General features: G+C 39.2%; 1 protein-coding gene across 1 annotated transcript in view; it reads right to left on the bottom strand.

Moving 5' to 3' along the window:
• The window catches only part of spred1 (sprouty related EVH1 domain containing 1), an 87,829-nt gene that overhangs the window by 56,092 nt on the left and 8,972 nt on the right, over positions 1-22,765 (bottom strand). The window contains exon 2 of the mRNA XM_072569049.1: positions 4,280-4,454. Within this exon, the coding sequence (XP_072425150.1) occupies positions 4,280-4,454 (175 nt within the window). The remainder of the gene's footprint in view (positions 1-4,279; positions 4,455-22,765) is intronic.

Below are 22,765 nucleotides of genomic sequence, written 5' to 3'. Positions count from 1 at the left end.
GTGAGTCTGTGTTGGGCTCACTTCCCCAATAACCTCGCGACCGAGCTCTTCACAAGTAGGTAAGGTAAAAAGTAAAATGGCAAAAGTAATGGACGGAACAAAGGAGTGGACAGGCCCCAGGCTCAGGAGCCTGAAAGCTGCCTACTCTACTGCTGCCATCTTAAATGTATCAAACGGATCCCAGTAGGAAGGGACAACAGAAGCAATTTTTTTTAGATTAAATTAGATTCCCTACAGTGTGGAAACAGGCCCTTCAGCCCAACCCTCCAACCCACGCCCCTCTGATAATGCACCTACTCTATTGACAATTGAGCATGACCAATTCACCTGACCTGCACATTTCTGGAATGTACAAGGAAACTGGAGCACCTGGAGGAAACCCACACAGACATGGGGAGAATGTGCAAACTCCACACAGACAGTCGCTCAAGGCTGGAATTGAACCTGGGACCTTGGCACTGTGAGGCAGCAGTGCTAACCACTGAGCCACCATGCTGCCCCGTTAAGGCAGGAGAAAACAGTAGATAACAGTTTGAGGTGAATAAAACTGGAGTAGTGTTGGATGTAAGAAAGAATTTGGAAAACAAAGTCAAAAATTATGGACTAAGACAATGTAGGGAGCCATATGGAAGAGGTGATTGACTTTCCCCTCGAATTAACTATCATCCCAGTGGAATACTAGGCAACCTGAAGTAGAAGAGGAGGGTCTTCACAAATTAATGCATGAGATAACAAAGCAAAAGGAAAGTTTTTGGACTAATGAATAAATTAACCAAGAGCATTGCAGACAGCCTAGCAATACAAAACAAGGGACCTCTCGAATAAATAAAAGTGCCATTCGACCTTATAATGGGTTTTTGGGAAAATGAAAAAGGTCAGGTATTGCAATTTAAAGCGGCTGAGAATTGGCTTCAGGAAAAGTGATTAAATAGAACAGGCTGTTTGCCTTTCTAGGCTTAACCAAAACATTTTTAAAAATCCTTCAGTAAGTCAGCTAGCAATATAAAACATTGGAAGGACTTCAAAAATGAGGGCTTCATCCCACTCTAACCCTAGTTATAATTTGATATGTCAATAAAAAACACTAATTGCAGAGAACAGGCTTACTGCAAGCTACTTCACTATGAAGAAATAATTGCAAACATTTTAAGAAGTTACATTTTTAAAAAGCTTCTGAAATTAATAGCTGCCTGAGTAGGAGTGGGCTGGCAGCAAGTTACCTATTTGAATACAAATATGTTCATAGAGGAACTGGACGTAAGATTAAAAATATACCTAATTTTTCATTTAAAAACCAGGTGTAACACTACTGGAAATAAGTGAAATGATTGTGAGTCAAGCAGGAGTGACCAAAGATTTGGGTACAGTGAGAAAACAGAAATTGCAAGAGGTATATTGATGCTCATGAATAAAAAACTTTAACTAGCATTTCAGAGAGCAACAGACATAGATATGACTAAATTGTGACACATAAAATGCATGCACATGCATTTTCAATTAGTCACTCATAGATCTCCTGTGGAGTTACTCAGTGAGTCAGTTGGCACATCGATGGATAATAGGAATATTATCAATCAAGGCAAGTATGGGGGTGGGAAGTGCAAGAGGAAGCAAGTCATACTTACAGGAAGTTTAGTGCATGCAATACTTAGAATAAATTATTTATGAATAGCTATATATTCACTCAGGGTCATTGTTCTGTATGTGCAATTGGTTTATTCTAACCATACTTATCAAATGTTTTTCAATCCATGGCTTTTGTTTCTTCTGTCTGCTTTCCTTTTGTATTTCTTATATTTTTAGAAACTTAACTAACTGGTTCTGTATATACTTTCTTCCTTTTTTTTCTTCTGTGTGCTTCTTCAAAGTTTTTAATCTGTATTTGTTCTCCTCAGTTTTAATTTTGATGACATCTGGGCCACTGTTACCTGGAAGGTGGAAAAAGATTGGACCGAGAGATGCTGGAGGGGAGTTCAAGTGGAGAAGTCACATATTGAGGTGGCAGAGTCTGAAGACCACATGTTTGTTATGTTTGGAAGAATGATAATCAGTGGGAGGCCGTGAGACCTGAGACACATGATGTCAGTTTATAGCATTCATATTTCTGAGCCAGAACTTTACACATCTCCAGGCCCTCTCTTAGCTGGCATTCCAGCATGGAGCTGCATTGCTGGAAGTCTTGTATTTCAGAAGAAACTTCAAATCGAGACCTACCTTTCCAGTCAGCTCAGTGTAAAACAAAATCCTATGCCACTATTTTGAACATTAGTGGAGTTATCCCCAGTGTTTGGGCCAATACTTATCCTTTAATCAACTTCACAAAAAATATTTGATCACTATCCCATTGCTGTCAGCATTTATGTTCAAATTGAGTGCCATGCTCCCAACAAGATAACAGCAACTTAAACTTGAAAGTACTTGATGAAATGAAAAAAGTGTTTTGAGATGTACAGCAGTTGTGAAAGGCAGAATATAAATGCAACATTTTCTTCTGAGGTAGGGATAGAAAAAAAATCTGGTGTGGAATAGAAGGAAATTGAAAAAAGCTGTAAAATAGGTATATTAGTTAAAAAGTACAAGGTGCTGTGACGCAAAAATCTTAAAAGTTGGAGAATTAAATGGCAATAATATTGCATATACAATCCACTTTTCAGAATTAGAAGTTGCTCAATTTAAATTGAAATCTTTATATACTATCTTTATAACATGGTATTAAAATTGTCTAATCTATAAAAGGGCAGGCCACCTGGCCCTTCTGCCTCTACTCCACCATTCAATAAGGTCACAGTTGATCTGATTAAGAAGCCCGACTCTATATTTTTGCATATCTTTAATAATCTTTCACTCCTTGGTAATCGAGAATCAATTCTGCCTTTAAAAAAATTGGAAGATTCTGTATCCAGTCTTATGAGGAAGGAAATTCCAAATACACTCAACCCTCAAAGAATTCTTTTTCTTCATCTCTGTCCTAAATGGGTGGCCCCTTATTTTTAAACTCCGATTCCTAATTCTCGATTGTCCCATAAGGGGAAGCATCCTTTCCACATCTACCCAGTCAACTCTCTTTAGAATCTTATACGTTTCAATTAAGTGGTCACTGATTCTTATAAACTCCAGAGGATACAGGCACAGCCTGTCCTGCATTTCCTCACAAGGCAATCCACTCATTTTGGGTATTAGTTAAGTACACCTTTGTTGAGCTATTTTCAATGCATTAAGATCTTTCTGTAAATAATGCGACCAATGGTGCTATACATAGTGGTCTAAATGTGGTCTCACCAATGCTCTGTACAACTGAAGCATAACCTTCCTACTCTTACATTCAATTCCCCTTGGAGAAAACAATAACATTCTATTAACTTTCCTGATTATTTGCTGCGTTCCCAGGTCTCTCTTCATATCAGAGCTCTGTGATCTCTCATCATTTAGATGTTCTTTTTTCCATTCTTTCTGCCAAAATGGACAATTTCACACTTCCCTACATTATACTCTATTTACCATACCTTTGCCCACTCCCTGAACTTAACCATCCATTTTGTAGCTTGCTTATGCCTTCTTGCCAATTCCCTTTCCTACCTATTTTCTGTCATCAGCAAATTTGGCTACCATATCCTCAGTCCCTTCACCCATATCATTTTATGTAAATTGTAAGGAGTTTTGACCTTAATGTTAACCCCTGTGGTGCACCACTTGTGACATCCTGCCAGCCTGAAAACAAACGTATTTCTACCCTCTGCTTCCTGTTAGCTAACAAACCAATCCACGCCAACACATTAACCTAACACGACAACCTCTTATTTTCTGCAATATCTTTGATATGGCATCTTTTCAAATGCTTTCTACAAATCTAAATACAATACATTCATTGGTTCCTCTATATTCACAGAACAAGTTATTTCTTCAAAGAACTCCAATAAATTAGTTAAATATGATTTCCTTTTGGCAAAACCACATTGGCTCTGCCTGATTATCTTAAACTTATCCAAGTATCCTATGTTAACGTCTTTAATCATAGCTTCCAACAATTTCCCTATTGCAAATGTAAGATGTATTCAGGAAATAAGATATTCCGAAATCATGCAAAATATCCATCCATGAGGAAGAAGCATACCGTCTTTCAAAGTAAAATGTAAAAATCTGAAGTGGTACTGCAAATGTAAACTTTATTTCTGCAATTCAATTTTATTAGTAACTTATCTAAAGTTAGATATTGTAGTTTCAATATATTGCTACAGATTAAAATATTGATTACAGTGCCTTTTTTTTTAAAACCTCCTACCGTTTTGTCTCGGAGCCTTTCTCCATGGATTAGAAAATCATCACAGCCACTTTCATCCAGGTGATCTTTAAAAACAGTGACACAGCTGAGGCCACCACCTCCCAGTGGCACCCATCCTCCACTCGAGTCATCACGGGTCATCACCACTGCTCGCACACGTGCAAAATAACTATCACTGTAAAAAGATGACAGCAAATCAGATTTTCCTACTCTTAGCAACATTTTCACCAAGCCCATGTATAAATCAACCTTGAGGGAAATATGACTCACTTCTAAACCTCTAAGAATACACCTTTACACCAGTAACCAGGATTTGCATTTGAGACAGCTGTCCACTGTAGTGATTATAACGAGGTCAGCCAGGTGGACATCACAGAATATGAGTTCCCCGATTGGACCAGGTTAACAGCCCCAATCAGGAGCCCTGGCTGACAATTAGGAATGGAGTATCAGACATCCTGTTCACTTGGACAGCTGGGTCTGACAGAGATAGATCAGTGTCAAAGACTCTCCACATGTAAATAAAGGGTGACTTGGTGATGGGATCCCAACCTCTGTGGAGTTACTTCACTCTTGATCCTGCACTTCTCTGCTCCATCCAACATGTTATCAAAGCAACATAGCAGAATGGGAAATTAATATGTGAGCAACATGTTTGCAATCTTAAAACATGCATAACAAAACAGCCAGTTTTTCAAAGGAACTCTGCAGTCATATGTTAGTGGATACGTACCATACTTGAAACAATAAATATTTACTGTGGTAATGGGATATGCATGCTTTTTTCATCAAGTTTAGTAAGAGAGTCAATAGTTTAAAAGCAAGTTTATTCCACAAAAGGCCTGAATACAAAAGCTTAATATTATGCAGGTCAAGTCAACCCATTTGACTGATACTTTATTCACCACCCAAGCCACTAATTCCTTCCATCACGAACATGCCCAGTGACAGCATAATCTATAAAATGCAGTGCAGTAACTTTTCAAAGTTTCTTCAAACCCTTCATCTCTGCCACACAAAGATATGGGCAGCAAGCACGTGGGAACATCACCAATTGCAAGTTTACCTCCCAGTTATACACCTTCCTGACTTGGATATACGTCACTGCTCCTTTGTCTTTAAATTCTGTAACTCAAACCACACTGTAGAAGTACACACACCACATGCAATAATTCAAAGCAGCTCACCAACACTTTCTCAAGGGCAAGTAGGAATTGTCAGATTTAATTATAAAGCATGATCACTTTGCTCTCTGCTGTGTCAATGCCTAACTTTTACAGAATATCTCTCAGCATTTGGAATAGAAGGAAGGCAAGGAGAAACTGGAAACCAGAAATAGTTTGTACAAGTTGTGAAAGTGAGTTATCTGAGAAGATACATTAATGAAGACATTGTGTCTTTTACCTGCAGCTCCTCAACTCATCAAGTTAGAACCCCATGCTTCTCCACTGTTTATAGCTAAGTATAAAATACTTCATGGAAGTCTTGCACAAATGAACATTTCTCATATAAATGAGGCCACCCAAAAAAAGTGCTGATAAAAAACCTGAAGAATCAAAAACTTTAGACAGGATGAGTAAGTGGAAATGACTCTCCAAAATTAGCAACTTTTTAAAATATGCAACTGCTTAGGCAGTGCAAACAGGTCTTGAAATTTCACTGGACAGAAATAAATTCATGATATTGCTATCTTCTCGGGATAGGAAACATTAGTGAGGTTAACTTCCAGTGAGAGGTTTGCCATGTTCAAAAGAATAGTGCAACTATAGTTTTGTTTCTTTTTCACAATTTATCTAATTGCTACTTATTAAAATTAATGGTAGCCATGATGGGGAGGTGCTGATGTTGGACTGGGGTGGGCAAGGTCAGAAGTCACATGACCCCATGTTACAATCCAACAGCTTTATTTGAAATCACAAGCTTTCGGAGCGCTGCTCCTTAGTCAGGTGAAGACTGACTTCACCTGACGAAGGAATAGTGCTCCGAAAGCTTGTGATTTCAAATAAACCTGTTGGATTGTAACTTGGGGTCATGTGACTTCTGACCATGCCCACCCCTTATCCAAAACAATGTCACAGAACACCCTCCTCCCATCTATCTATTATATTAGGCATGCATTTCTGTACTGAATATTTGACATTGTGCAATGTCAGAGGTAATGCTGAAGAGTTGGTTATTCACTTAACTGAAGAGGTGTTTCTTGAATATTTCTGAATTACGAAGCTATAAATAAATTTATTTCATTATGCATATTTAAACTGGAAACTTTAAACATCTAAGCAATTTGATTTTACTCTATAGTATGCAATTTTCAGGTTGTGTATGTATGTATGTACGAACTGATGACATTGACATTTGCTACTTGCTGATTTAAACCAATACTTTAAATTAGTATCTTAGTTAATCTAGAGAGAATACAGAAAGCAATTGATGGAATTACTGCACTAACTATTAATACTAGATTACTCATTTTAATGAACTTATTACTTCCTGTTCATATAAATGATCTAATAAAATAAACAGTTGCTGTGCTTGTGATAGAAGCCTGAAAATTGAGTGACGTCACAAGCAAATCAATTCATTCAATGCTCCACTCCAAATTCACATTAATGACCAGGACACTTGAGGCTATGGCAGTCATACCAAAAGGGCAAAAGGCAATCATCCTTGAAACCTGGGCCAAACATGGGACTTTTATAACCTTGCCACTAGGAACCATGGCCATGAAAAGGTAATATCGCTAATTGACTCTGATTTCAGCATTTCTAGTAAATCAGATACTGAAGTAAAATAACTGCAGTCATTTTGATGCTGTGATACCCAGGCTTATTGATGAAACTATTACTTTCACTAAACTGTAAAGTCCTATCTGCATTTGTACTAAAGTCTGAACAGCTGAATAAAACATTAGCTGTACACTTCATGGACACAATTTTGTTCATTACTGTAAAACTATTTTGCATCATACTTAACATGTCAGATATTTTGATTTTCAGTATTTTGTTTTCTATAAAACTGCGGTAATGAACCATTTTAATAGCAAACATTAACAGTCTTTATTTTACAACTAGTAGGTGGATTGTAAAAAATACTTAAAATTAAAAAAGGTGCAAATTAAGCACTCATTTGCTGAATATCATTTATTAACAATATCTCAGAATTTACACAAAATACATTCCACATTCAGTGTTTGCGTACTTTACCGTTGTATTATAACATGACTGTAACCCAATCAAGCAACACATTTCGATATTTGCTTCGATGCTTACATTTTTGACAGGTCACATGTCAGGTATTTACAGTCCATATTGTTCAAACTCCGCAGTTTCCACAACAGGTGTAGTCTAGAGATGTAAAAACATTCCACATTGCTTCATCTCAAGGTCAACTTTGCCTCACCTCTCCACTCACTGCTGGCTTATTAATTTGATTACAACTAGCTTTGATTTGGACATTACTTGCCTCCTGAGTGAGACTGTCCTTTCCTTAAACCCTCTCTTTATGCTGTCCTTTGCAATATCATCTGATGACAAGGGGTTAGCTTCCAAATGTATGCTGGCCATATCCTCTGAGGATATCCTCCTTCATCCTGAACTAACTGAAAATGTCTAGATTTCCATAGTTTATTTTGTCAACCACAAAATAGGCCATCATGCCAACCAAATTCTAACAATCATCTCCTAGGAATTCCCAGTAATTGTGGCTGTCCCTGCTATCAGCCTTTATGAATACTGAAGTGTCACTTTGTGATTACCACTGACTACTGAAGACCTGCTCACTGCAGCTGAAAAAGATCCTACCTAACCATTCTAATTCATCTACAGCCTCTCATCTAACCAAGCATCCCACTGCCAAAGAGTCCCACAACCTAGGCCGTAGGGCTCAATGCCAAATCAAATTGAGAGATTATGATATGATAAACAAATCATTCGGTGGTGTCTTGGGACAAAGAAAGAACTAAAAAGATATTCACAAAAACCTTTCACTTACTTTTGAAAATGAAAAAGTTGACATTGATAGTATTGAAGTTATTTTCATCTCCAGATAGGTTAGATATTTCACATGTAACCAGTATGGAATTGTACAAGTTAGAAACTAACCAGAATCGCTGAACCCAAGAACCGAATTATAAAGCATTCATCTTAGAACCTAAAGACAGCAATGTATTTGGGGAACATTAAAGTACTATTTGCCAGTAATCAGTAAAACCACAATTGCACTAAGTTTCAAGTTAACTGTAATTTTTTTTGCCCAATCAATAAAACTGAAAGGTTATTTTTTTCCCATACCTATTGCTTAGAATCCATTAGTAGATAATGCTTTGCTTTTAATCAAAACAAAGCAGTTCAGTAAACTGAAACCTGTAGCAGCATTCCAGTGAGATAACCGCAAATGAGCACTTGAGGTTTGCCATTGCATCCTCAATATACATTTTAATAGACAAAAGGTTTGTACATTCTTCAAAACGATGCAAGTGCATAGAGCATATCTATTAGACAATAGCAGACATTTGAGACTTGGTCTCCATTATTTGATATTCCAACCTTTAAGAACATGGTTGTCTAATTTATCGTTGCATGCAATTTATATACAAAGTATATTATAATGTAACTGTTGGCCTTTTCACTCGATTTTCATTTACTCATGGGTGTTTGGATTGTGAACTCGCTTGCCTTTTCAGTTGGTTTTGATCACCAAGGCGTGTTAAGATGGTTCCATGCACAGAAAATTTGTCTTTTTGGAGCCATAGTCACTGCCAATAGGTCTTGCAAGGTTATGGGCATAATTATGCCAAGAGGTCGTCTATAAATCTAATTTTATTTGTTATCTGTCATTAAAGTTCCGACCATGAGCAGTACAAGAATCAGACTCATTGTAGAGTGTCAATTTGGACTGCTGCCAATACAAATTAATGCAATGTGCAATGTTTCTCTCAATTTAACCTGTTTCGACCCCTCAGGATTTCAAAAGCCTTGGTCAACTCTCCTCTCAAGCATCTCTTCTTAAAAGAGAACAGCATCAGCTTCTTCAATCCCTCCAATTAACTAACACATCTCTCTCATTGCTGAAAACATTCTCAGAAATCTTTTTGCACCTATTCTGAAGTCTTTCCTAAAATGTGGTGATCAGAACTGGGCACAACGTCATTCATTACAGACGTGCTAACAGCATTTTCTTTTGAATGTTACTTTTAACTTAGTTTCTAGCACCTTTCAGGCAATTCAGGTTCAGGTCAAAATAACTTGGTATGTGTTATGATGTTGCATAATGTTATCACTGGTCCTTTTGTCAATCACCTCAAATATGCCTCCTCTGGCTACTGACTTCAGTGTTATTGAGAAGATGCTCCTTATTTACTTCATCATAATTTTGAACACCTCAATCAATTCACCTTTAACCAGAACAACTCCAGCATTTCCAGTACCTCCCCATAACAGAAGTCAATCACCTCTAGTAAGATTGATGTAAATTTTTTCTGCATTCTCTCTGCTACTTTGACTTTGCTAAAGTGTGGTGCCCAGAATTGAACACCATACCAAGCTCAATTTGTGTTTTATCGAGCTGTTCGTACTCTATTTCTCAACCAATAAATTCAAAGATCCAGACTGTCTTCAGTTCCTTCATCAGTAAGATGAGAAGTGGGGATGTTATTCACGACTCTTCCGATAGTGAATCAGTCATGTCCATATGATGCCAAAACTGGATAATATCAATACATATTTGGGATGACAAGTAACACTCAAACCACACAATTGCCAGGCAATGACCATCTCCACAAAGAGAGAATCCAACTCTCTCACCTCGACATTTAATGGTAATACCATCTTCCTGTAAGATAGCAGTGGATTAGGGCTTCTGAGCCTGGGGATTGTCTGCTCTATCCACTTTTCTTTTCGTTTCTTGTCTTGTTTATCCCCTCTTTTATTTTTTTTTTCTCTTTTATTTTACTTACCTCAGGTTGACAAGCCCTGGAGTTCATGGCGACGGCACTGGTGGAGGCAAGTGGGCCCAGAGTGGATTCACAGCAGCAGTGTCAGGAAGTTTAGGCACATTGACGAGGCAGTTCTAGCACCAACTCATAGCTGCTGTAGCAGAGACAAGTTTGAGTTGCCGGCGGCGTCTGCTTCCAGCGCAGATTCATGGAGATGTCGGCAGAGATAAGTTTGGGCCTAGTATGAGACCCTGCGGCATCAGCAGCATCGGCAAGGTGGGCCTGAAGTGGACTCGTGGCGGCTGCAGAGTTGAGTTTGGGCTGGTGTGGTACCCGGCAGTGCCGGCAGCTACACTGGCGAGGTCCAGTGAGGACCTATAGTGGCAACGACATCAGTGGAGGCAAGATGGTGCCGAACAGCGGCGACTTTCATTCTAGTGGTGGCAGCACGGCAAAGGGACTCATGCCTGGCTACCAGGCCCATTGCCTCTTGTGGAGCACTTAACAAGAAGGACTGTAAAGTTGAACATTTTTTTCTTTTTTTCTTCAGTCTTCTGCTTCTTTATTCTATATTTTGGTTTATCTTTGTTTGTTTTAAGATGGCGCCAGAGACTGGTGACACTATACAACACTTTTCACAGTATTTTGTAACAAAATACACATCACAATAAATAAATCAAACCAAATCAAATCATTGAATCCCTCAGTATCAACATCCTGGGCATTACAACTGACGAGAAACTGCGCTGGACTAGCCACATAAAGTACTATGGCACGAAGAGCAAGTCAGAGGCTAAGAATTTTAGTGGATAACTCACTTCCTGCTTCCCTAACGCCTTTCTGCAATGTACAAGGCACAAGTCAGAATTTCCCCCACTTGCCTGGATGGGTGTACCTCCAACTCCAATAAGAATCTTTACACCTTTCAGAACAAAGCAGCCACTTGATTGCCACCACATCTAATATATTAAACATTCAGTCCTTCCACAGCCCATGTACAGTAGCAGCAGCGTGTGCCATCGGGGGCGGCACGGTGGCACAGTGGTTAGCACTGCCAGAGACCCGGGTTCAATTCCCTCAGGCGACTGACTGTGTGGAGTTTGCACATTCTCCCTGTGTCTGCGTGGGTTTTCTCCGGGTGCTCCAGTTTCCTCCCACAGTCCAAAAATGTGCAGGTTAGGTGAATTGGCCATGCTAAATTGCCCACAGTGTTAGGTATAGGGGAATGGGTCTGGGTGGGTTGTGCTTCGGCGGGTCAGTGTGGACTTGTGGGGGGCCGATGGGCCTGTTTCCACACTGTAAGTAATCTAATCCACAAGATGCAGTGAACCAACTCAACAAGCCTCCTTCGATAACATCCCCCAAACCTGTGACTGCGACCATACAAACGAACAAGGGCAGCAGAAACATGGGAACACTAGCATTTGTAAATTTCTATCCCATCCACTCACCATCTTGACTTGGAGATAAATTATTGTTCATTCATTGTCACTGTCAAAATCTGAGAACTCTCTCTCTAACAGCATTGTTGGTGCACCTACACCAATGGACTGGAATGATTCAAGAAAGTAGCTTAGAACCACCTTCTTAAGGGCAATTAGGATGGGTAACAAAGGCTGGCCCAATCAGCGATACCCACATCCCACTTTAGTAATTTTTAAAAATACCTTCATCATCAGCTTTCTCAATTCACACTGCCACCTTCATTGATTAAGTCTACAATCTACCTCTGGTTGTTATCAGAAACTCAAAAAATGTTTGATTTAGTAACTATGGGATTCCAGATACTTTGCACATTTATTTTACCACAAGTATTTTGGTCAGTTATTGTGGATAGTTAATATTGTACAAAATCAATGAGATGCCCACAAGAGTATGGTAGTGGGTGGGGAAAGGACAGAAGGGACATATTAGGATCACACTGAATTTAAATTGTAGCTGATATTTTTATGTTCAGTTTCTTTGGATACAGGAAGCTAATACATTAAATGACACTGGACTGGTTACTTCACAAACTTAATCAATTGCAGTTTACTCTTCATTGTTGGGAGTTGAGCAAATCACTCCCGTCACAAATCTGTGCAGACACCATCGACACTAGATCTAAACTCACATGATTCTATTTGTAGGGACAGCAATATCATAACAGATCCATTTTGAAGGTAGTAGATTTATTCCTTCCTATCTCAGATGGAACAAACAGTGGAGAAGTTATTTGGTGAATTAGTAGAAGTTACTTTCTGCTCAGCCTGCAAACCTTTTCCTTTAGCATCCAACCTCTGGCCAGAAATCATCAGGGATTGAGATCAGACAGTTCATCTCGATTTGCCATTGATTTAGGTTCTGAACAATCTTTAGATTCATTGCAAGGTAGGAAGTATGCTTTTAAGAATAAGGTTTTTGAGATTATTGTAGGCAGCACTAGCAAGGCAGCTGTTATTGCTCATCACCAGTTGCCCTAAAGGTGGAATGAATTAATCACACAATTAGAGATGGAATCACACACAAACAGACCAATTCCCTTTAGTAATCCAGTTAAAAGTTTACAACTTGGTTAATTTCATGATAGTTTTCTGCTACTGATCCAAAAATTACCAGATTTATTGGATTCAGGTTTATGATGGATTTCAATTCAGAACAGCTCGCTCTGGGAGCATGTTAAAGATGAAACATGAATGCCTCTTTAAGTAGATTCAGCGTATTTTATTTAAATTATACCTTACATTCATCATTTGAAAATGACTTCTTAGTATGACAAAAGATGATGCATCTTCTGGTATAGATCAGCAAGTAAATTCAATTGAAAACAACTAATGCTGGCAATCACAGTGGGTCAGACAGCATCCATGGAGAGAGAGCAAGCTAACGTTTTGAGTATAGATGACTCTTCAGTGGAGCTGAAGTGAATGTAGAGGGGATGTCATTTATCCTGTATGGGGGAAGGGGGTGTGGGGTAGCGGGTATACAGTGCTAATGGAGAGAGGATGTTATAGTTCAGATTAAGTGTTCGGAATGTGAGAACGGCAGAACAATGGGTGAGTTTCCTGGCAGACTTGAAAGGACAGTAAGTGGAAGAGGAGGACATGATAACAAGCTAAAAGAAAGGTAAATGGGACAAACTGCCCATTCACCTCCTCCCTGCTCACCATCCAAGGCCTAAACAGACTTCCCAGGTGAAGCAAAATTTGTGAAAAAAAAACTATGATCACCCCCTGACCTCTCAGCTCCCCAAAATCACACCCTTGTTCTTACAATTTTCAAACCTCGAAATGTAGCGTACAGTGTGAAAACGTCTAGATAGCACTGGTTTATTGATATCATGCAATCTAGCAAATTAGTGATTACCATATCTTTTTCCCATAAGACCTAAAAAGCGGCAATGTTAAAAGAAAACTTACACTTTTTTTGAGGCCAGACATCCATCAGAATGTCAATGACAATTAGATGTGGTGCTACAAACTGTCATGACAGAGTAATAAGTAGTGGATTAAACCAAAGGCAGTCCTCTGTGACTTGATTCACTGAAAGGTACAATGAGGTTGTTTCTTGAATTTTATGAAGTTATGCAATTAGAGATGAGCAGCCTTATAACATTTCAATTAGAGCAATCCATGAGTACTTATGGAGCTATAAAAAGTGCCCAAAGAATTTTGATGACATTTGCTTTGAAAACCCATCTCCAACTTTGCCAACTCCACTCATTTGGTTGGCAGTGTGTTCTATGCAAATTGACACACCCTTATCCTAAAACCCCAACAGGACTGACTGCAAAGCGATCATGTGTTACAAAAATAGTTGCTGCCACCACTGCAGCAACAGTAGTAGGCAAGAACAGAAACTGGTACACACTGACAGCCAAAGCTTCCTCTAAGTTTTACAGGTGATGCTGAGCAGTGACTTCGAGGTTCGGCCAATTATCCTGCTGATGCTTTGTTTTCTGGCTCCTAAAGCTGCTGCTGTGCACAGACCTCAGAGCTCCTCACAGCTCAGGAAAAGTTAGAGGGAATGTAGTTGATAGTTTAAAATCATTTGAACATTTGTTGAGTTTTTCTGACTGCTGCTCTATTTAGATGGGTCTAATGAAGAAAGAGCTGCAAGGGTCAAGTTGCAGCACAGATTTTTATCATTATCTGTATCACTAGATTTCCACTGGAAAGGCAACCCTCTCCCAAGTCAATATACTGAGTGTTGAGGTCCTAATCATTGAAAACAAGCTACTTTGGGCAGAACAGGTTGTTCATATGTCAGAAATGTGACTCCTGGAGCGACTGCTCTTGGCACAACTCAGTCATGACAGAAGACTCCCAGGAAGACAACAGTAACACTGCTTTAAAGTTCCCCTGAAGAGATCAAACATCCCCACCAATTAATAGGAGACCCGGGTTTGTGACTGACCAAAGTGGAGAAGGTTCAGTTAGCTAGATCCCAAAAACAGAGACTTCACCAGAAAAATGCAGAGGCAAAGTCAAGGCATCACGATATAATTCAGAAACCTCGAAACAAAGTATCTACCTAACTCTTCAAACACAATTTGCCTCACATGTTGTAGTCTAGGGATAGTATAAACCATCTCAGGACCAATCAAACTGTAGGGGAAACAAATTATCCTCAATCCTCGGTGATTACAAAGGAGAAGAAGACAAGTTGCTTTTTTAAAAATTCATTTTGGGATATGTGGATTTCACTGGCTAGGCCAGCATTTATTGCCCATCTCCAATTCATCTTGTTGTGGTGATGGCCAGCAGCTTTCTGAATGGTTTCAATTCATTTGGTGTAGGCGCACCTGCAATGGTCAGGAAGGGAGTTTTCAGGATTTTGACCCAGCGACAGGGTGGGAACAGAGATATAGTTCCAAATAAGGATGGTGAGTGTCTTGGAGGTGCTGCCATCTGTAAGTGAACAGTCTGCAACTTATAGCTATGTGTGGCTCTCCAAAGAATACCAGTAGACACACCCTTAATTGAGGATGAAACACACTTTAACACTGCACCAGCTTTTATTGTTCATCACTAACTGCCCTTGAGAAGGTAGCAGCGAACTGCCAATGTGAATCATTACAGTCCATATGTTGTAAGTAGACCCACAATGCAACTAGGAAACGAATTACAGGGTTTTGCCTCAGTGATACTGAAGGAACGATGATATATTTCCAAGTTGGAATGGTGAGTGGCTTGGAGTGGAACTTGCAGGTGGTGTTCTCATGTACCTGCTGCCCTTGTCCTTCGAGATGCTAATGGTTTTGGGTTTGGAGCCATGGTGAATTTCTGCAGTGCCTCTTGTAAATGTTAGCTATTGTTGCTGCTAAGCATCAGTGGTGGAGGGAGTGAATGTTTGTGTGTGTGGTACCATTCAAGGGGCTATTTTGTATAGTGCTATGTTTCTTGAATGATGCTGGACTGCATACAACCAGGCAAGTGGAAAATATTCAATCACATTTTTGATTTTGCTTTGTGGTAGCAAACAGAGTTTGGGGAGGCAGTAGGTAAGTTACTTATTGTAAAATTCCTAGCCTCTATCCTGCTCTTGCAGCCACAGCATTTATTTGGCTGGTCCATTTGAGATTCTGGTCAATGGTATCCCCAGGATATATCCAACATTCTCTTATAAATGAAAGAGGACATTATAATTGTTTCATGACTAAACATGGGACGGCTGGTTAACAGTTTCTTAAACAAGAATGCATTTATATTCCAAAATTGTCACCAAATCTAGTCTGTAAGAATAGTTTTGCCATAATTCATATCAAATAATAAAGAACTGATTCAGTTTAACTTGCCAAATATCAACTTGTTCAAGTGCTAACACTTAGACAGACTAAGTCAGAAAAATATGGATTTAAGTCCACTTCACGAATTCTTTTCTTATTTGATGATGAAACGTGGGCATTTTGGACTAGGCCAGCATTTATTGCCCATCCCTCATTGGGCAGATGAGTCAACCCATTGATGTGGGTCTGGAGCCACACGTAGGCCAGAACAGGAAAGGATGGCAGATTTCCCTCCCTAAACAATGAGTGAACCATTTTTTTTTATGGCAATCAAAAGTGGTTACATGGTGTCCACTAACTTTATTTTTTTCTGGATTTTTACTGAATTTAAATTTCACCATTTCCCTAGGATTCTGGATTACTATACCAGTGATATTACCACCACACATGATCTAGACCAGTACTTCCTTAAGTTGGGGTGAGGACCTGAAATGGCGTCAGGAGCTAAAGGAACCAATGGCTATAGTAGAGCTCTGATTGAGTTATGAAAGCTTTGCTTTTTTTCTAGCAGGCAGGGCTACACTTTTACATGCCCATGGGTCTTGCATGTCTCACTCAGGGCCACAACGGGGAGAAGTTTGGTAAGCACTGATCTATGTGGTCATGAATTTGACAATGTGCTTTTCAAATGAAGTCAAGGTCCCAACTGCCTGCTCAAGTGGATGCATTGAGATCTCATAATACTATTGAAAATAGTGCACTGGAGCTGTCCTCATGAACCAACAGATATCCTTCACCCAACATCATCAAATCAGAACTATTTGGTCACTGCTGTTAATGAGACTTTTCCACGTCTAAACTGGACATGAGATAGCTTTGGCAAATAGAATTAAGAAGAATCCAAAGAGTTTTTACAAATACATTAAGGACAAAAGGTTAACTAAGGAGAGAATAGGGCCCCTCAAAGATCAGCAAGGCGGCCTTCATGTGGAGCCGCAGAAAATGGGGAAGATACTAAATGAGTATTTTGCATCAGTATTTACCGTGGAAAAGGATATGGAAGATATAGACTGTAGGGAAATAGATGGTGACATCTTGCAAAATGTCCATATTAGAGAGGAGGAAGTGCTGGATGTCTCGAAACGGGTAAAAGTGGATAAATCCCCAGGACCTGATCAGGTGTACCCTAGAACTCTGTGGGAAGCTAGAGAAGTGATTGCTGGGCCTCTTGCTGAGATATTTGTATCATCAACAGTCACAGGTGAGGTGCCGGAAGACTGGCGGTTGGCTAACGTGGTGCCACTGTTTAAGAAGGGTGGTAAGGACAAGCCAGGGAACTATAGACCAATGAGCCTGACGTCGGTGGTGGGCAAGTTGTTGGAGTGTATCCTGAGGGATAGGATGGGATATGGGCCGGATGCTGGCAGATGGGACTAGATTGGGTTGGGATATCTGGTCGGCAAGGGCGGGTTGGACTGAAGGGTCTGTTTCCATGCTGTACACCTCTATGACTCTGTGGAAGCCTTGCTTACCTGCATAGCATTGACTACATTATGTAGAACATATACTGCACTACAAAAATGCTGTTTTTTTGTTATATTTCTTTGAACTAACTATCTCTCACATGGACTACAGAGATTTGAGAAGTCAGCTCAACACTATCTTCTCAAGGGTGATTAAGTATGGGCAACAAATGCTAATTTCAAAACTTAAAACTATGCTGAACAAATGTTCAACTGTATAGCGCCTTTCATAACTTTTATAAATAATGAAGCACTTTTGCAATATTGTCACTGTTTTAATATAGAAATTGCACAGCTATACTTTATATATTTTACAATTGGTATCACTGGGTTAGTTATGATTAAAATAAGATTAATAATTCTTAGGTCCTCTTGTCATTTTTGCAAGCTTAATTAATACACTTTTAATGAATGAGTTCAATCCAGTTTGCATACAGCAATCACCTACAGTGCAATTTAATAAATGCAATATATCAAATGCACCTCCCAAGACAGCACAGCCAGTATAATATGGGTACAGTAGTCGCTATATATGCCTATGTCACTATATTTGTGAATCAGCCAACACTATATTTATAGTAATGTTCATATACCAAAAATGCAGTCATGATAACACACTAACCCTATTTCTTTGCTCTTTGCAAAATGCAGTTTGAGAACATTCAGAAGTTACATGCTGGGTTAACTTTTATTTGTAAATTAAAGCAGACAAGAAAATCTTAGAGTGATCACAACTGTCATAAAATTATGCAGAAGTTAAGCTGTGGGATAACAGATCTACTAGCACAAAGAATTCCAGATACAAGTATTCAAATCAAGTACAGCTAAGACTACAGTGAATGAGTCACAGACGTCATTTTGTCTCTTCTCAAAAACATCTTAAAAATTAATTTGGATCATCCAAAAAATCTACTGAGATGTCTCCTGCACAAATGAAACAGCAGTTTCTAAAAACAAATGGGTAATAGGAAATCTTACTATATTGGCTTCCTGTAAACTTTTTTTATATGTAAGCCCATTATAGAAAAGTACTGTATGTATATATTTAAAGGAAAATTACCACTGTTTAATCAGATATCCTCTGCAACTTAAGTTTGGCTTTTACATTAAGAGTGCAAATTAATCAAAGTTCCTAAGGAAGCATGTTACCTACAATTTCTCTACAAACTATATATTATTATAGAACATCTAAACATAAACTAAAAGGGCTATACATAAAAAGTGGCAGCACTGACAGTGGTGAATTAAATTTTAAAATAGGAACTGGGCTCAATGCCGGCAGAAGGCTCAGCAGTCAGGCCAATGGGATGGTTCCTAGGAACTAATTTACAAAACCAAAGCTGGTAATATCTTTGTAAACAGCAAGATGGAGTTATTTGTGGGCATGAGTCATGCTAGAATCATTCCTGTTTAAGTGAATGGCACTAAATAGATGTATCTAATGAGACACTTTCTTTGTTAGCATCTTATGTGGATATATGCATGATCTGAATGCTGCAAGCATTTTTGAATTTTAAAAGCTGTACTCCATCTCATATTTTGAGGCAAATATTTAAGATAAAATATAAAAATCAAAATGAATGAACCTACTACAAGGAAATTATTGAAAAGATTTCTGTCTACAGTTCGTTAACTTGCTGAGAACTGACAGAGCCTTCAGCATATTTGGGTACATTCATAGAAAAGTCAGAACTAAGAGTGCACAGATGATATCTCAAAGCGGATATCCTCTGCAACATTTCAGCACATTCATTTGGTATCAGGGGAAGCGGTTTTGAACTGCAATAAACCATTTGTTTCAAGTTCAGAACAGATGGTGTCTGAGAGGACAGTAGGTGTGTAACTACCCAATGTTTTTAACAGTATTTATCCTTGGTTCATGTAAATACCATCCTATTTTAAATGAATCTCCAAATCCAAGATAATATTTCATTTTCTTTAAATATGAAGTTTTAAATTGCAATATGAAAGTTTGAAGTTGCAAAATTTCAAAATCAATTTGAAATAACCTGTTTTCAAAAGTTTATGCATGCAAATATCTAAACCATACAACCTCAGTATTATCAAAATGAATAGTCTTATTGAAGGGATTGGTAAATAAACTAATGGCTACTAAGCATAATCTCACCATTAGGTTTTGTGTAATTTTCTGTTTATAAACTCTCAGTTTACGCTGTCTAGTCCTGTTCAAATTTTATAGGTTTCTCCAAAATTGCCACACCCTCATCCCATTCTTCCAAATTCCAGTGAATATAGTCCTATATGATCAATTCTCTCTTCATATGTTAGCCCAACTATCACACGAATCAGGCGAAAGTGAGGACTGCAGATGCTGGAGATTATTAGAGTCAAGAGTTTCCAGCACCACACTCTCAACATCACATGAATCAGTCTGGTAAACTTTTGTTGTACTCCCTTGATAGCTAGACCATCCTTCCTCTGTTAAGGAGACCAAAACTGCATTCAGTACCCCAGGTGTGGTCTCTCAAAGGCCCTGTACAATTGCAGCAAGATGTCCTTGCTTCTGCACTCAAATCCTCTCTCTCTCTCTCTCTCTGAAGGCCAACATACTATTTGCCTTTCTCATTGACTGCTGCCCCTGAATGCTTACTTTCAGTGACTGGTGTACAAGGACTTCAGGTTTTGTTGTACCTCCCCTTTCTAATCTATTACTATTCAGATAATCTGCTTTCCTGTTTTTGCTATTTAAGTGGACACCTCAACATTTATCCACCATGCATTTATACATTCACTCAACTTGTCCAAATCACATTGAAGCATTTCTACATCCTCCTCACAATTAACCCTCCCACCTGGCTTTGTGTCATCTGTAACCTTGGAGACATAACGTTCCCTATCTAAATCATTAATATCTATTGTGAATGGCTGAAGTCTAAGCACTGATCCTTGTGATATTCCACTAATTGATGCCTGCCATTTGGAAAAAGACTCATTCATTCCTACTTTTTGTTTCCTGTCTGCCTACCAGTTGTCTATACATTTTAATAAAAGGTAAAGTTGCCATAGTTTTATCAGAAGATAGGGCTGCCCTCTCATTACAGAAGATGACTGATGATGGTTTAACTGGAGAATCACCTAACCTCAAGTGAGGGAGAGGTTGAGAAGGAGAGTTCTTTATGCTAACCTCAGCTGGTTCAGAATTTGAACCCTTGCTGCTGGTGTCCCTCTGCATCGCAAACTGGCCATCCGGTCAACTGAGTTCATTACACCCAATACAATGCACTTTAATTTTCCATGCTAATTCTCACAAGGGTTGTTTTTTTAAAAAGCCTTCTGAAAGCCCAAACAAACCGTATCTACTTTTTTCCCCTTGTCAACTCTATGAATTACATCCTCAAAAGGTTCCAGTAGAGTCATAGAGATGTACAGCACAGAAACAGATCCTTCAGTCCAACTGGTCCATGCCAACCAGATATCCTAACATAGTCTATCCCCATTTGCTAGCACTTGGCCCATATCCCTCTAAAGTGTTCCTATCCACATACAATTATAACATTTAAAAGGCATCTGAATGTGTATCAGCCTCCACCACTTCCTCTGACAGTTAATTCCACACATGCACCACACTTTGCGTGGAAAAGTTGCCCCTTAGGTCCCTTTTAAACTTTCCCCCTCCCTAAATTTTTCCTCTAGGGCTCCCCGACCCCAGGTATAAGACCTTGTGTATTTATCCGTGCCCCTCATGATTTTATAAACCTCTATAAGGTCACCCCTCAGCCTCCGTGCTCCAGGGAAAACAGCCCCAGCCTATTCAACCTCTCTGTATAGCTCAAATCCTCCAACCCTGGAAACATTCTTGCAAATCTTTTCTGAACCCTTCCAAATTTAACAACGTCATTCCGATAGGTTTGTCAAGCATGATTTTCCTTTCATAAATCCATGCTGAATCTATCCCATCCTTGTCAGTACTTTTCAGGTGCTCTGTTATTAAATCTTTAAACATAAGTTCTAGAATTTTTCCCACTACTAACATCAGGCTAACCAATCTATAATTTCTGTTTACTTTCTACCTTTCTTAAAATGGTGGGATTACATTAGCTACCCTCTAATCTACAGGGACTGCTCCAGAGTCTGTCGAATGGATCACCAATGCATCCATTATTTCTTGAACCACTCTCTTTACTACTCTGAAACATAGGTTATATCAGGCCTGGGGGTTTTATTGGCTTTAAATACCATCAATTTCCACAACACCATTTCCTAATACTGATTTCCTTCAGCTGCTCTCACTCGACTCCATGTTCCCAACATTTTTATGTGTCTTCATTAGTGAAGACAGAACCAAAATATATATTTAATTGGTCTGCCATTATATATGTGTTACCCATTATAAATTCCTCTGTTTCTGACTGGAAGGGACACTTGTCTTCACACTTCTTTATCTCTTCATAAATTTGTAAAAGCTATGTTCCCCGCAAATTTACTTTTGCACTCTATTCTCCCCCATCAATCACTTATCCTCCTTTACTGAAATCTAAATTGCACCCAATCTTAGACCATAAGACCATAAGACATAGGAGTGGAAGTAAGGCCATTCGGCCCATCGAGTCCACTCCGCCATTCAATCATGGCTGATGCGCATTTCAGCTCCACTTGCCAGCGTTCTCCCCGTAGCCCTTAATTCCTCTAGACAACAAGAACCTATCAGTCTCGGCCTTGAAGACATTTAGCGTCCCGGCTTCCACTGCACTCCGTGGCAATGAATTCCACAGGCCCACCACTCTCTGGCTGAAGAAATGTCTCCGCATTTCCGTTCTGAAATGACCCCCTCTAATTCTAAGGCTGTGTCCACGGGTCCTAGTCTCCTCGCCTAACAGAAACAATTTTCTAGCATCCACCTTTTCAAAGCCATGTATTATTTTGTACGTCTCTATTAGATCTCCCCTTAATCTTCTAAACTCCAACGAATACAATCCCAGTATCCTCAGCCGTTCCTCATATGCTAGACCTGTCATTCCAGGGATCATCCGTGTGAATCTCCGCTGGACACGTTCCAGTGCCAGTATGTCCTTCCTGAGGTGTGGGGACCAAAACTGGACACAGTACTCCAAATGGGGCCTAACCAGAGCTTTATAAAGTCTTAGTAGTACATCTCTGCTTTTATATTCCAACCCTCTTGAGATAAGAGACAACATTGCATTCGCTTTCTTAATCACAGACTCAACCTGCATGTTTACCTTTAGAGAATCCTCGACTAGCACTCCCAGATCCCTTTGTGCTTTGGCTTTATTAAGTTTCTCACCATTTAGAAAGTAGTCCATTCCTATATTCTTTTTGCCAAAGTGCAAGACCTCGCACTTGCT

This window comes from Chiloscyllium punctatum, chromosome 4, assembly GCF_047496795.1.
Source record: "Chiloscyllium punctatum isolate Juve2018m chromosome 4, sChiPun1.3, whole genome shotgun sequence".
In the NCBI taxonomy this organism is placed as follows: domain Eukaryota; kingdom Metazoa; phylum Chordata; class Chondrichthyes; order Orectolobiformes; family Hemiscylliidae; genus Chiloscyllium; species Chiloscyllium punctatum.
The sequence above is the reverse complement of the archived record's forward strand: the minus strand, read 5'-3'. Positions and strand labels throughout refer to the sequence as shown.